Genomic DNA, 15,335 nt, shown 5'->3' on the forward strand with positions numbered 1-15,335 from the left:
CCAAGTGGGATTCTTGTGGATATGGAGTTGACAAGAGGAATGTTTGGGTGTAAGTTGGGAAATGGTTAATGAAATAGGGTCACTTCATGACGCAATGAGTACACGAATTAAGAATAAACGATTGAATATTTATAACGGGGAAGTGAGTGAAATGAATATTTTACAACAAACACAGTTCTTTAATAGTTTTAATTAATGGTTTTAGTGTAGGTTTCCCTTGTGTAAGTCCAACCATTCAAATTTAGCCAATAAACCTAACCAATCAATGGGCTGTGGCAACTTGTTTATAGCCTACATCTGGTTTGCCTTGCGTAAAGAGGCGCCTTGGTAAATCGTTAACTTAGTGGGTATAATAATTTCAAACACCTCTCGCCTTTCTTAAAACCTGGCAACGCTTTCAGGCGTCGAACCAAATATGACCGAATCTAAAACATATGTGAAGTTATTTTTCAAATTGACTTGAATAAGATACACACACTTATTGAGTACGAAGCTGGAGGGGTGCGTTTTTTATAAGAAAGAATGTTTATTACAATAATTCTCTTTGTTATTTTAGGCTTAGCCTGCGTTCAGGTAGGTTTAAGAATGTTGACAATACCTGGCCCATGTTAAATACGTGTTTTCTTTATCGATTTCGTGACATGTTTTATTGTTGTTATCGCAAAGAGATGATTTGAACTGAGAGAAAGTCGAGTGTCAAAAATGATTAAAGAATATCGTATTTGTATGCCATTGAGCGTGGAAGAGGTTTGAAACTTTGTGCAAATAAAATATTAATCTTATTGAAGTGGTCTTTTCTTCGGAACAGCGTCATTTCGATTTATTAGGCTCTGCTCATTTTATCTGTTTGTCATTATTATTTAATGTTTGGCCAAAATATTTTCTTCATTACGCATTGAATTTTGAGAATTCTCTTACGTACTTTAAGAAATACATCTAGGATTCTAAATAAGTCTTCGATAATGTTCACAGCGGCAGAAATCGTGAAATTTAAGATTATAATCCCTGGGCAGTTCAACTTCGGCATTTTGTCGTGTGTAGCTGAAATTTCACGCTAAAGATTAACTCAAAGTATCAAATCGTGTGGGTGTGTTTGTGGGCATGTAGAAGTAGACACATTATGGAGATACTTTCACCCTTGGGAGTTTGGTAATTTTTATTGTCGTCTATTGTAACAAATTCTTTGACAACCAATAATTTGCGACTCTAAAACATTTCGCTAATGATCTTTATAAAGCATGCGAGTGTTTACAAAAACCGTCTGTATATCCTTGCTATGTTTTTCATAGTACAAGATTGGACAACTTTATATGATAAGCAAACACAGTCATCAACAGAGCGAAGACGGCGAAGGTGTCGAAGTTGTTAAAAATGAAGCGTGCGAACATCCTGTTCATGGCAAAGGACAGTACACAGAAAAAAAGATTCATATGTTTGGGTTAGTTAACTACAAGCATGTGTAACTTGAATAGATTGTACGTACATGTTTAACGGATACATGAAAAGCACAAAAAATATACTCAAAAGTTCGTATGTTTGACTTTTGCATTGAATATCGTGATTCAAACACTTCGCTTTATGTATTTAATAGACGACTGCCTTCTTGGGTGAAGGCTTGTATACCAAGAGTGTTTTATGTTGAAGAAAGAGCGTGGAATTTTTACCCTTACACAATAACAGGTTAAATTTTTTTTCAGAAAGATCATTTCTTCCCACGGAGGGAAAACCTTGATGTTTTTGGCATATTTTTTATGGCATTTTGCTAGACATAAAGGAAGTAGAGTTGGTGCAGTGTTTGTGATGGTCTGACTAAAAAATTTATAAGCTGTTTTCTCATTTGCCACTCACTTGTGTAAGAGTAATGCTAAATGTGTTTCTAAGAGGTGAAACATTTGGTGAATTTTCTGTATGATTGATTGATTGAGAAACACTAGCCAGAATAATATATGGGGTGCCAATATTCATATATCCATTTTATAATCCCTTAAAAAACAATGGATTTCAAAGGAAAATAATATTGCGTATGCACATATGAATACGCACTCCCCCTCCCCTCAATTATCGTTCTATGTGCCTGATATGGCTAACATCTATTTTGCTAAATGAGGCGTGAAAACCTGTGCAATGTTTTGTACTAGGTCAAATTGAATCTGTGGCAATTGGAGGGCAAAGAAGTGGGGGTAATTTTGGGGTGGGATGTATTTTAGGTAGTTAATTTTTGGACTTTCTGTTTATTAGAAACTCCTAAGTTTCACACTGGACAGTAGTTAGATGAAAATATCAGAGGAGGGGCATGAAAATATTGGGGGAGGGGCATGAAAATATTGGGGGAGGGCATGCCACACCCTGTATTGCAACTGGTTCTTTATTCTATTTTGTTTGATTTCTACAAAAACTCTTTTGCTAATTGTTACATTTTGTTCTTTTTATGATGAAAATTCAATCATTTACAGACTATACGGTACTTAGAGACATTCATGTCTATTCGTGTTTTTTTGTACTTTTCATACATCAATTAATTTTGAATTCTCTTGTGTTTTTTAACAGTGTTCCTTTGTTCCACGATTTTCAATCCACATTGAAACAGTGTATGAAAATAACAATGGCTCATCAATAGATGTATGTATATGAATGGTTTCTCATTTCCTCTACACACAATATGATGACACATAAAGCAGATAGCAAATATGGCAAACCTGACATTGGCTTCTCACTAGACTCTGAAAATGACTACTGCTAAAGTTGTTGAAATGTCAGTTGACAACAACATCAACTCTACTAACCTGCTTCGTCTTCATCTACAATATTCAGTGATTCATGCTACATATAGAATTGATTCACAAGAAAATATTGGAAAAAAGATTTTATTAGTTATAACATACAAATTTTATCACAGCCTTTTGTTAGGCAAATTAAATGGCCGTTGTCCCCTGCCCCCCACCCCCAAACGTGCCATGTTGAAACCCAAATTAAGTCTCTTGTCTTCATTTCCTGTGTTTGTGTTACATTGAGATAGTGTCCTTAAATTGCAACTAAATGTTTCCCTCTGTTGTGTTTTTAGCCATTTAAAGTTAGTTCAACACAGCTGGATGCGCACGAAATTGACTTTATTGATATTGCTTATGATGAATACCCAGAGAAACATTACGTTAAAGAAGAGGTTTGTTCGTGTTTTATTTGAAATAATAATGTGGGTTTAGGTACCCAGACTAACTATATGCATACATACCTACAATATCCCTCAAATTCATGGCTTTTTTTTCAAATTAATGCTATTGCTCTGCTCTACCAGGGGGGGTTGAGATCAGGATCAGGTGCTCAACCACCACTGATTTGAGAAAATGTAAAGACCAAAATCAAAGTTATTTTGACTTTCAACACATGTTGCACTTTTTCCATGCAGTCGCAAATGTTTAAAATCATGACGTCACAGGGGACTGGGACAAAATTTTGCCCCAGGCATCGCAAATTATCTCGATAGCTCTGCCTCTACTTGCTTTTATTATTGACATGAAATTTCAAAACACCAAAGATATCTTCACGTCAAAAAAAAGAAATTTTTTTCTTTTGATTTCAATTTTAACGAATTGACAACCATGTCGTGCGATGCATGATAAGTGGTTTCGTTTTTTATAAGCGTTTCGTTTTTTTCGTTTTCGATGAGAGGTTTCGTTTTCGTTTTTTCGTTAAGTATTAAACGGAAGACCACAGTCGTCAAAATCACTCATCTTATAACCAAGTAACGGCTAGCTCGCAGATGTTCCCTGGTAGAGCAGAGTGTACTAACAATAGTCCCCACCATAGAAAAAAATCCCACGGACGTCACTAATGACGTAGTGTATGACGTATACATTGAGTGCAAGTGATTCTTATTATTCAGAATAGAAATATTACAAATCGGTGGACTGTTATTTTTTAACACAGGTCTTCTAACATTACACTGCAATACATCTGTCACTTTACCGTTTTAGGATTGTCGTTATTTCAAATCGGCAAAAACTAATAGAGGTCCATTAAATGAGGGATGGCGGGTAGGTTCAACTATTCATTATCTACATCATTGCTATATAAAGATAGCTTTGCTAGTTTTGAATTATTCAAGGGAGGCTCGAGGCCTTGATTACTATAGATTCTCGAAAATAGCCTCCTCAAAAGTAACCGCCCTCTTAATGGAACTTTTAAGAGCTTTACAACATTTACACTCATTATCCATTCGTGTACATATATGTCAACCATCAACAACCCTACACAACTTTAAACACATTGAAAAATACCGTTCATAAAGCGTGGAGTAAGAGTTAACCATGAGGATTAACCCATGCCGAAAATAACGACCCCAAACTTAGCGCTCTCCACCCCACCCCCCTTGGAAAATTATCCGACCGTCGAGGCCATTAATTTTGAAAGTAGACCGGGCTGCAAATTTCAAGATTCCAAAGTGTGTAATAATAACATACAATGCATCCATAATTTCGTAGTCTCTTTTAATCTTTCGTAATCTCATTAAAATCTCATTAAATCTCATTCCTGTAAAACCAACTATTCAACCTCTCGCTTTTAAATCATAGACACTGCCGACACCTTATTCTCCCTGAAAATGAAAGAAGCACTCCACATTGACAAAACTAACCCCCTGACCTCCATGTTCAAGTTTTTAGATTGAACACGATATTTTGTTTGTAACACGCTTCCATTATCTCATTTCCTCGCGATTGTTATAATTTATCCATATTTATCCATATTTATCCATATTTATATATAAGTTTGAAAATTGGTAATCCAGGCATTTAATGCATAAAAAATGAAACTGAAAATGAAAATGAGATCCGGAGAAACTTTCATTTTTTATATATTTATATTTTTTATCTTATTGTTACTGTATTACTTTTGTAAACTTTGTATCATTTATGTGTTTATTCACTCATACTGAAGATGGCATCATGAGATGTCGAAACATGTCTATTCTCAAAAAACTCGTCGTTTATATTAAATGAAGTACAATGTATATGCATTGGTCTCGACTTGTCAAACTAAGCATGACTTGTTTATCTACTGATATACAATGCATAATGTAATGTGTATTGGTGTCATTTTAAGGATACGTCAAAACCGATAATGTGTTCGTATAAAATGGTAACTGTTTCTTTCGACGTTTGGGGGTTACAGTCAAGAGTGGAGTCCTTTGTTCACAAGGTACAAAATTCAAGGCACGTTTTATCGTTGTCGATTCCGTTTGGTCTCTAACATGTAGAGAATTAATGAAGTCATTTTTTTACCAAGGGCATTCGTGACGTGCTCTTAGTGGGTCATAGACAAGCATTTTCGTGGATTGATGAATGGTGGGGTGAGTATTGATGGGTATTTATTGATTTACTTGGAGGGTAGGAGGGGTCATAGACAAGCATTTTCGTGGATTGATGAATGGTGGGGTGAGTATTGATGGGTGTTTATGGGTTTACTTGGAGGGTAGGAGGGGATCATAGACAAGCATTTTCGTGGATTGATGAATGGTGGGGTGAGTATTGATGGGTATTTATGGGTTTACTTGGAGGGTAGGAGGGTCATAGACAAGCATTTTCGTGAATTGATGAATGGTGGGGTGAGTATTGATGGGTATTTATGGATTTACTTGGAGGGTAGGAGGGTCACAGACAAGCATTTTCGTGGATTGATGAATGGTGGGGTGAGTATTGATGGGTATTTATGGATTTACTTGGAGGGTAGGATGGGGTCATAGACAAGCATTTTCGTGAATTGATGAATGGTGGGGTGACTATTGATGGGTATTTATGGATTTACTTGGAGGGTAGGATGGGGTCATAGACAAGCATTTTCGTGAATTGATGAATGGTGGGGTGAGTATTGATGGGTATTTATGGATTTACTTGGAGGGTAGGAGGGGGTAATAGACAAGCATTTTCGTGAATTGATGAATGGTGGGGTGAGTATTGATGGGTGTTTATGGGTTTACTTGGAGGGTAGGTGGGGGTCATAGACAAGCATTTTCATGGATTGATGAGTGGTGGGGTGAGTGTTAATGGGTATTTATGGATTTACTGGAAAGGTACGACGGATAAGCTTCCCTCCTAGCCTTGGCTGAACAATCATCATCTGTTAGGAATAAAACGAATCCTTCACGACGAGAACCAAGGCGTGATTGTAAAATTAACTGTTTCATTTGCTGTCACACTGCGATGCTGTAACATCTTTGATAGAGTAACACTCGTTGTTCTGATTGTTGCTCTATCATGGCTAAAGCACTCTTCGGAGCAGTATTCAACCATTTATCCATCAACTTTTTCTTCCATCGAGTTTCACTTTATTTTGTAATTGTTGCAAATTTGCAATAGCGTCTGGTAAAAAGTTAAATTGTGTTCCGTGTGGGAGCACACTTGCAAAAGATATCTACGGATTAACAAGATTTGGAAACACTTGGAAAGTAGCCCCCAAAATCTAATCAAATCTAATCAGGATCAATCAATTTCGTGACTGTGTCTGTGTGTAAAATTTTTATCTTAATGATGTAATACGATGTTTTTAATTATGCTTGATGAATTTTGTCTTCTCAGACATGGAATTGAACGATGTCAGAGAATTTGAGAAGGTTAAGCAGAAGGAGACGAATGATGTGGTTGTTGGAGCTGACGTTGCAGAATCGTCGGATGATTCGGTGACATCACCCAGAAACTCGTCTGTTTAGATCGTGTAGTATTTATTCAAATTTTAAAGTTCTGGAACTTCTTTATGTAATCAACGATCTCTAGTTTTATTACAAGAGCGACGAAAGATTAATGATTTTGGGGGGGGGGTGTATCATATATATGAATATTACCCCCTCCCCCCTCCCCCCTCCCCAATTATCAATCTTCCGTTGCCTTTGACCTTCAAATGTGATGTAATATGTTGATCACAGGGGTGTATCGGCAGGTAGAAAGAGGGTTGGAATTTTCACACCACTGCCCTTGCTGTTAAAATGGGGGCTCAACTTTCCTTCATAATTCTTCAAAAAATTTTTTATTTCTTGTTTTTATCTTTTATCCTGGCAATTTTTACGTAACGTTTTATAAACTGTGAGCTATGAACGCTAGATAGACTAAAGGTGTTTAACATAATACTAGGTTTTGTGGTAAAAACGGTATACTGGCAAAATTTGACTTTATACTTTTTTGTAATATACGTGATGTATCGTTAGAAATCACCATGCTAAACTAACGCATGCGCATTATTGTGCACATTTTGCCGTTAAATGTTTTGTTAAACTCTTAAAAGCACAAAAGCTTCGGAGGCGTAGGAAAGAAGTGATTTTGGATTTGGCACAACCCGACATCATTGGGAGGGTTGAAGGAAACAACTGTAATATATATATATGTACAACAAACTGTATCTATCAATGTAACATCAACATATTATAGCAAGTATTTTACTTTGAGCCATCGAGGTACTTTTAAAAGTAAATCTGTGGCAAATTATTGAGGGGGTAGGGGAGTACCAATTTAAGTAAGAGTTTTATATCACCAGTTTTACAGCACGTGTTTTACAGCATCAGTTTTCAGTACCAGTTTTACAGCACCAAATTTACAATACCAGTTTTACAGCACCAAATTTACAATACCAGTTTTACAGTAAGCAGTAACAGAAAAACATCAAATTATGAGCTTGTGCAAATTGTTATCGCATCAAGATTTGCTCAATTACGGTAGAGAATTATGACGGTGGGCGCTCTGTGGAAAAAGGGATCCTTTGAAAATGTTTTTGAAAATAATTTTAACAATATATACTCTTTCCATTATTATGTGTAAATGCCGAAATTACAAAAATACACTTGTATATTATCCAATAAAAACGCCTACAACAGTTTTATAGCAAAGAAATTCACGGAAACTAAGGAATTATTGTTGCAAACAAAATATTCTATCTCTGACGAGGAAATTTTTGAAACGTCCTGAAAAGAGTTGAAAAGTGAAAACGAATCGTCATGCTAAGCAGGAAGCTTAAGACCATACACCGCTTCCCTTACTGTACACCAGTGCATAACTTGATATAAATTATTTACCAATGATTACGAAATAAATTACAAATTCCATCTCAAATATTGGAGTAGAAACAATATGCTGCAAAGATTGTTGATTGGTTTCTGTTTTTTTCGAAGTTCATACAGAAAACTCTCTATAACAATAAGTATCGTTGTTGTTTTATGTTTTACGTGTTCGTTGCTCTTTGAAATTGAGTATGCACCGAAGAAACTAGTATATAAACACGTAAGGTTTGACGAAAAACACGAATGTGTAGAAAATGCTACAACCTCGTACAACGGAGCTAAAAAACTCATTTTGTTCTACACAACAATATTCGAGGATCTCCCTATTTTTCATACCGACACGCTTCGTTGGCGATGCTGCCAACCATTCAACTGTCACATTACCACTGATAAAAGTCGATTTGGGGAAAGCGATGCTGTAGTATTTCATGCACGCGATTTACCTTCTGCCGAGCATATGCCTTTGAAAGAGAGACGAACTTCGCAACGTTGGATTTACTTTACGATGGAATGTCCTTATTATTCAAAGATCATACCCAAAGATTACAATGGTATGTTCAACTGGACGATGACTTATGATAGACGATCCGACATTCATCAACCTTACGGTTCTTACACGAAGAAGTTAATTGAAGACAAAGGTTGGTTTAATTTGTTTTTCCTTAGGAACACGCCTTCAGGGCCCATTACTAATCACTTTCTGTTGAGCAAGCCTCAAAAGACATGCTAACACATTTCCCTTCCTCCTGTCTAGGAATGCAGAGAAATTTCGCAACAGGGAAGGACAAATTACTTGTTTTGGTCCAAAGCCATTGTAAGACTATCGATGGCATCAGGGAGAATTTTTTCCATGCCTTGAATAAAATAGTGAAGGTTGATGTTTATGGTAAATGTGGAGGTGTATTTGGGAGAGTAGCTTGTCCAAGATGGAGCAAAAAGTGTGCTGAAACATTGAAAAGATACAAATTTTATATATCTCTTGAGAATAGCATTTGTGAAGACTATATAACTGAGAAATATTGGAAAGCAGCTTTCGATATCAATGCTGTTCCTATTGTTTTTGGTTTGTCATTCTTCAAAGAGCTGGCTATTCCTGGCTCATACATTGATGCTTCTGCATTTCCAACTTTGAATGGTCTTGTTGAGTACATCAAATATCTTGATAAGAACAACACGGCATATAATGAGTATTTTGCATGGCGGCAGCATTATAAAGTGACAAATTTGGAGCCATGGCCTTGTAGATTGTGCAAGATGTTACACAACAAATCCCTGCCTCTAAAAACATACCAGGATTTTGAAGTACTTTGATGCAGAAAAGGTTTGCAGAAGTCTCAGCAGAACTATCATATTCTAGCAAAGGAAAGAGCATAGATTTTAATAAAAACAGAAGTTTTATTTATATGAGGTTTTATTAATGCAATGTTTAACATGAAGAAAATAATAGTTATAGAAGTACAATGTGGTGGCACTAAGGTACAATGAAGTACCCTGAGGACAAGTTACTTAAAATGATAGTTATTGCCAAGGGGTATTTTAAGGATTTTATATTGGGAGGCCATTAACCTCAAACACAAGAAATTTCTCCAAAACTCCATTGTTTATGAAATAGATGATGTGTACTGTGTTTGCACAGGCTCATGAAAACCCAGAAGACCTTTGGGAGAACTCAAGAGCAGATCAGTGCAAGCCTGAGGCTGAAGGTCGAGGGTTACACATGCTTGAGAGTTTTGACAAACATCTCTGAGCTTTTTATAGGCCTGTGCAAAAACAAAAAACATCTTTCATTTCGTTTATAAAATAACAATCGAGCAAAATAGACAAATTTAAAACAAATGTTTTAATTTTTCCTCTACAATGTATTCATGATTGATTTGCAAATTCTCGTTGATTGATTGATTGATTGATTTTATTGGTTGTGCTCAGATCTGTTTTGCACAGGTTAATGCAAACACAGCTACATATTAATCAGGTATGGTGGTATGGTATGCTTTTATTGCATATATTTTGTAATGTGTTATGTAAAATCCATAAAGGTTTTTGAATATCCATAATGGATTTTCATAAATGAACATTCTCTATCCATGAATAGATATAATCCCCTTTACCATTGATTTACTTATTCAACATGGGAATTATGTAATAACGATGTGAATTTTTTAAAAATTTTACTGTGAAAAGGCCTATGAATCGTCAGCCCTTTGGCACTCCAAAACAAATCATGTGGTAAACTCAAGTCTCACTTATTGGTATTATAGTTCTTCAAACTGTCGTTTTCCGTCAACTACCGTACAGTACGTAGTTTTCATCTTTTTTTACTTTATAAGAAATTTTTGTGGAACTTTACTTTTAATATGCATAAGAAAGAATTCTGGCAACTCTTCTGCGAATATTACATTTAAGTCTTTTATTCCCCGAAAAACTCTTACGAAATTTGCGTTCGACACCCTGCATTGTTTCTCTTTAACAAAATTACATATTAAATGAAGATATGATCTTCGCACTTTTGCTGGACAATTTAAGCAATTGTCTCATGAACCTGAAAAATTCAGGTGACTCAACGGGATTATATCTTCATTTAATTTCAAACACCGCACTGCATATAACAATCTTTCGAAAAATTACATATTTTGATTATTTTTCTGCTTGTATATGCGGTTGGCCTTGTCTGTATTAGACTGGTATTAAATACTTAAGTTGCTTATTTATAAATAAAAAATGATGCTATTTATTTTATAAGCATTGAACAAAAACAAATTCAAAAGGATATTATTCCATACTGTACTTGGAATCCAAACACACTCATAGAGACCAAACCAGAATGTAAGTGTATTCGTTCTTAAAAAGAATTCTCGTTGAATTCCCCAAATGTCGCGATAGAGACCCAAAATTTCACTTTTATCAGTACTATCTTTTCTAAAACCATCAACGACTTTCATTAGCGTGCCAAGGCAGACTGACTTTGCTTTATGCAAATATTTCATGATTCACTGACTGCGAAAAGAAATTTTCTAAAGAAATTAATTATTTATGCTATGCAAACGCTCCCGGTGAAAGAAACTATGTATTTGTTGTGTTTATTTAAAAACATTCAGAAAAGTTCATTGTCCTGCTTCTACAAGTCGTACAAACTAAATCAATGCTGAATGCTGTAATGATCAAAGATGAAAATATTGAATTTTCAAGTTCCTTCGAGCAAGTTACAACCTGTTACAACTTTTACAACATGTTGAAACAACTTGTTTCTACAGCCAGTTGCAATAAAACGGAACGCTGAGCAAAGTAATGTGCTCTATCGACGGAAAATACTTTCAATTCTCGTAATTTTCTCAGAAAAATTCACAGCTGTCAAGGCATAATCAATATATCTCCCTATCTTGAAGGAGCATCTGAACTGCGCTGTTTAAAACTATATAAATTATTTATCGACTGAGACAACAGATGGAAGAAAAGTGAACAAAAAAGCAAATAAAGAAACAGCAACTGCGACTGTAATTTCAAGGAACTGTACTTGCTGTAGTACATTATTGGCTTCATAAGACTGGTTTTCACATGCTACACATAGCCATAAGGACAAGCAAAGACTGAAGAATATAAAATAGCGCACAATGATTGTTATAAGCCTAAGCACAAGCACAATAACTTGGCAATAGCGTAAGTTGAAATAAAAGCAAATTGAAAAGAAAGTTCGTTTTTGTTTTATTTCTTCCAGTTTCGGGAGAATGTGCTTTGCTTGTGCGTTTGTTTATGTCGTTAGTGAAAATCAATTTTCAGGATGTATAGTTAAATTCCCGGGAACAAAAATGCTTTAGTGCAGTTGTGCTTGTATCAAAGATATGTAATATATGCACATAGCTGAAAATACCTAGCATCAATTGGTTTAGCTGTTTAGCACAATGATCGATGAAGCATTGAAACTGTATAAGTATATATAACATTGAGACGTTAATTTACCAGGCATTAGAAATTTAAATTTTATCTAAAAATGCAACGGACTCTAAAATCTAAATTCTATGAAGGACACACACGTGATCATGTTCTTTTTCGTCTTAATGCCTTTTGGCTGTTCTCATAAGGGTGTCAATTTTGAATTATGTGCGCTTCTCAAAGTGCTTCAAAAATTATGATGTGTGCCTGGCTGTGAGGTTGGAGACACTAGATAACGTTCACAATTAACTTGATTAAATACTTTAAGAAAATATTTACAAACGATGTGCGAAGCAGGGAACATCAACACCAAAAGAAGGAGATTTTCAAATCATTTAGGAAACACAACGTGTGTAACAACGTTGTTCGAAAGTGTGCATGTTGATGAAAAAACAATAATGTCTCGGAGTGGTCATCAAAACAATTCGGTCAGATGTACCAAAAAGCAAAGTTTTGCTCTTGAGAAGACATTTCAAATGCATTTCAACAACCTTCACCTGTTGACGTTTCAAACTTTCAATTCTAAGGAAAACTAACGTCGAAATAAAGAAAGAAATATGTCCTAGCTTGCACCACAAATACATAAAAGATAAAAAGTTTGCTGGTTTTTCAGCATAATGGAAACACGTACGTCGTTTCATTTCAAGTGTAATACCATGGTCTTTAAAAACTTGTTAAAATTCCTTTTTTACTTGAATACTGCACGAACTCGGCATTCAGTTTTAAAAGATGATCCTGAAAGATAGTGAAAAGAGCTTAATGTGATTGTTGGATCCTGTAAGAACGTGTCACTGGGGGGAGACCTTAAGGGATATTTAATATTATACAAGATCTTATAGGATCTTGGTAGATCTTAAAGGATTTTATTGCAAGAAATTAAAAATATCCACGATTTGTTGACTTCGTTTTCGCGCATATATAATTATGCACCTACAGCATCATAAGATAATATTACCGTAGCTGCGTAAAAGCACTATTAATATTGCGCATTTAATAAAACGACAAGTTTTTAAAATAAACATGTTTCAACATTTCATGACGCCATCTTCAGTATTATAAGGAATATTATGTATGTGATGAATATATATATAATATATATACATATATAATATATAATATATATATAATATATGTATAATTTATATATAATTTTTAATATTATCCCCTGAAGAGTGAGCAATCACGAAACAGGCTTGTCCGGATGAAATTGTAGTTTTGTGTAGTTTCTTCTTATTATCAATATATATATATAATATGAATATATATACTGAAGATGGCATCATGAGATGTTGAAACATGTTTATTTTAAAAAAACTTGTCGTTTCTATTAAATGCGTAATATCATAAGATAAACAGCTCAGTGGCTGAACTGATAGAATACGTAATGCGGGTGTGAGACGTATTCTGATGCACAAATTCATAATCATTATGTGAATGTCATTCTCTCTTCTCTCTCTTAGTCAACTTGCCGATAAAAGTGAGAAGATTGTGATTTCTTAGGGGATCTTGGGATATATTTTGGGAGCTGATTTGCAGTTTGAAAATTACTGTAGGCAACGTTGTTCAATCTCTCGGTTTTTAGGCATTTTTTTATTAAAAAACCTACTCGAAACAATCCATCCCGTTAATTCCACAAACTTCTTCGAGAAATTCACGCAAGAAATCGTAATAAATTCACCTAAGCAATCGTGCAGTAAACGGTTGCAATGGTTGCAAACAAGTTATCGTTGCAAGTCTATCAGCTCCCGGAAATTGCTTGGAGTCTTAGCGCCCAACGATTTTGGCTTCATTGTCCAATGTCGAAAGTTTGTTTATGAAAATTTTGATTTTTACCATTGCCTATAACCTTGTCTAGCTTTACCAGCAAAATGCTTTCGACGTAAACTTGTTCTTTTGCCTCACGTTCGAGGTTCAGTCTCTATGGAAATCTTTCTGGAAACGAAATTGTACCCCGAATCTTAGCATATTTTGGTATCGGAGATGTTTGGTATGTGAGAGTTTCTTCTGTTGTGCAGTAGGAATGTCAAAAAGAAACGAAGTTATTTCGCTATATCGTCAAATTTTGCGAGTGGCTAAGAACTGGAAAGCAAGCAGTAATCTTGCTAAAGATACTTTGGAAGAAAGAAAGTATATTATGAAAGAGTGCCGGCAACAATTTCGAGAGAATTCAAAGGTTAGTTGCTGTATAAGTATTTCGTTTTCGTATTTTATTTACTGAATCTTGCACATGGTTGAATGTTTCGGACAACTTAGACAAGAAATTCGTTTGAAACTAAGTTGAAAGTTCATACGTATATCGATTGTATTGCTTATACACAAAACAATATGTTAAAAATATATCAGTCTGATAGTAAAACCTGTGCTTAGCTAAATTTCAAACATTTATGGTAAATAACAAAACAGGTGTATTTGGGAGAGTAGCTTGTCCAAGATGGAGCAAAAAGTGTGCTGAAAAATTGAAAAGATACAAATTTTATATATCTCTTGAGAATAGCATTTGTGAAGACTATATAACTGAGAAATATTGGAAAGCAGCTTTCGATATCAATGCTGTTCCTATTGTTTTTGGTTTGTCATTCTTCAAAGAGCTGGCTATTCCTGGCTCATACATTGATGCTTCTGCATTTCCAACTTTGAATGGTCTTGTTGAGTACATCAAATATCTTGATAAGAACAACACGGCATATAATGAGTATTTTGCATGGCGGCAGCATTATAAAGTGACAAATTTGGAGCCATGGCCTTGTAGATTGTGCAAGATGTTACACAACAAATCCCTGCCTCTAAAAACATACCAGGATTTTGACGAGTACTTTGATGCAGAAAAGGTTTGCAGAAGTCTCAGCAGAACTATCATATTCTAGCAAAGGAAAGAGCATAGATTTTAATAAAAACAGAAGTTTTATTTATATGAGGTTTTATTAATGCAATGTTTAACATGAAGAAAATAATAGTTATAGAAGTACAATGTGGTGGCACTAAGGTACAATGAAGTACCCTGAGGACAAGTTACTTAAAAATGATAGTTATTGCCAAGGGGTATTTTAAGGATTTTATATTGGGAGGCCATTAACCTCAAACACAAGAAATTTCTCCAAAACTCCATTGTTTATGAAATAGATGATGTGTACTGTGTTTGCACAGGCTCATGAAAACCCAGAAGACCTTTGGGAGAACTCAAGAGCAGATCAGTGCAAGCCTGAGGCTGAAGGTCGAGGGTTACACATGCTTGAGAGTTTTGACAAACATCTCTGAGCTTTTTATAGGCCTGTGCAAAAACAAAAAACATCTTTCATTTCGTTTATAAAATAACAATCGAGCAAAATAGACAAATTTAAAACAAATGTTTTAATTTTTCCTCTACAATGTA

General features: G+C 35.1%; 2 protein-coding genes across 3 annotated transcripts; both read left to right on the plus strand.

Annotated features, from left to right (window-relative positions):
• The first annotated feature begins 547 nt into the window (after positions 1-547).
• Positions 548-7,429, plus strand: LOC124447902 (cytoplasmic phosphatidylinositol transfer protein 1-like). 2 transcript variants are annotated; one of them, XM_046998898.1, is made up of 11 exons: positions 548-747; positions 1,290-1,438; positions 1,592-1,680; positions 2,454-2,461; positions 2,548-2,619; positions 3,062-3,160; positions 3,972-4,031; positions 5,098-5,193; positions 5,281-5,305; positions 5,391-5,429; positions 6,570-7,429. In XM_046998898.1, the coding sequence occupies exons 1-11, from the start codon at positions 703-705 to the stop codon at positions 6,698-6,700; spliced, it is 813 nt and encodes a 270-aa protein (XP_046854854.1). In that variant the 5' UTR covers positions 548-702; the 3' UTR covers positions 6,701-7,429. The 2 variants fall into 2 exon arrangements, with proteins under 2 accessions (XP_046854854.1, XP_046854853.1); XM_046998897.1 differs by lacking the exon at positions 5,391-5,429 and having other exon boundaries at positions 557-747; positions 5,281-5,344.
• Positions 7,430-8,108: 679 nt separating this feature from the next.
• Positions 8,109-14,922, plus strand: LOC124449330 (3-galactosyl-N-acetylglucosaminide 4-alpha-L-fucosyltransferase FUT3-like). The gene is made up of 3 exons (XM_047000263.1): positions 8,109-8,679; positions 8,751-8,936; positions 14,369-14,922. Exons 1-3 carry the CDS (start codon positions 8,109-8,111, stop codon positions 14,827-14,829), a joined length of 1,218 nt encoding a protein of 405 aa, XP_046856219.1. The 3' UTR covers positions 14,830-14,922.
• Positions 14,923-15,335: the final 413 nt, after the last annotated feature.

This window comes from Xenia sp. Carnegie-2017, unplaced genomic scaffold (assembly GCF_021976095.1).
Source record: "Xenia sp. Carnegie-2017 unplaced genomic scaffold, XeniaSp_v1 HiC_scaffold_23, whole genome shotgun sequence".
In the NCBI taxonomy this organism is placed as follows: Eukaryota; Metazoa; Cnidaria; class Anthozoa; order Malacalcyonacea; family Xeniidae; genus Xenia; species Xenia sp. Carnegie-2017.

What these genes read in the sequence shown, in the direction of transcription:
- LOC124447902 (XM_046998898.1), top strand. Translation starts at nt 703, where the DNA reads ATGATTAAAGAATATCGTATTTGTATGCCATTGAGCGTGGAAGAG. An exon ending in AACATTACGTTAAAGAAGAG is followed by an intron (nt 3,161 to 3,971) that starts GTTTGTTCGTGT and finishes TTACCGTTTTAG; the next exon opens with GATTGTCGTTATTTCAAATC. An exon ending in GTGGATTGATGAATGGTGGG is followed by an intron (nt 5,430 to 6,569) that starts GTGAGTATTGAT and finishes TTGTCTTCTCAG; the next exon opens with ACATGGAATTGAACGATGTC.
- LOC124449330 (XM_047000263.1), top strand. Translation starts at nt 8,109, where the DNA reads ATGCTGCAAAGATTGTTGATTGGTTTCTGTTTTTTTCGAAGTTCATAC. An exon ending in GAAGTTAATTGAAGACAAAG is followed by an intron (nt 8,680 to 8,750) that starts GTTGGTTTAATT and finishes CTGTTGAGCAAG; the next exon opens with CCTCAAAAGACATGCTAACA. An exon ending in TGTTTATGGTAAATGTGGAG is followed by an intron (nt 8,937 to 14,368) that starts GTGTATTTGGGA and finishes ATAACAAAACAG; the next exon opens with GTGTATTTGGGAGAGTAGCT.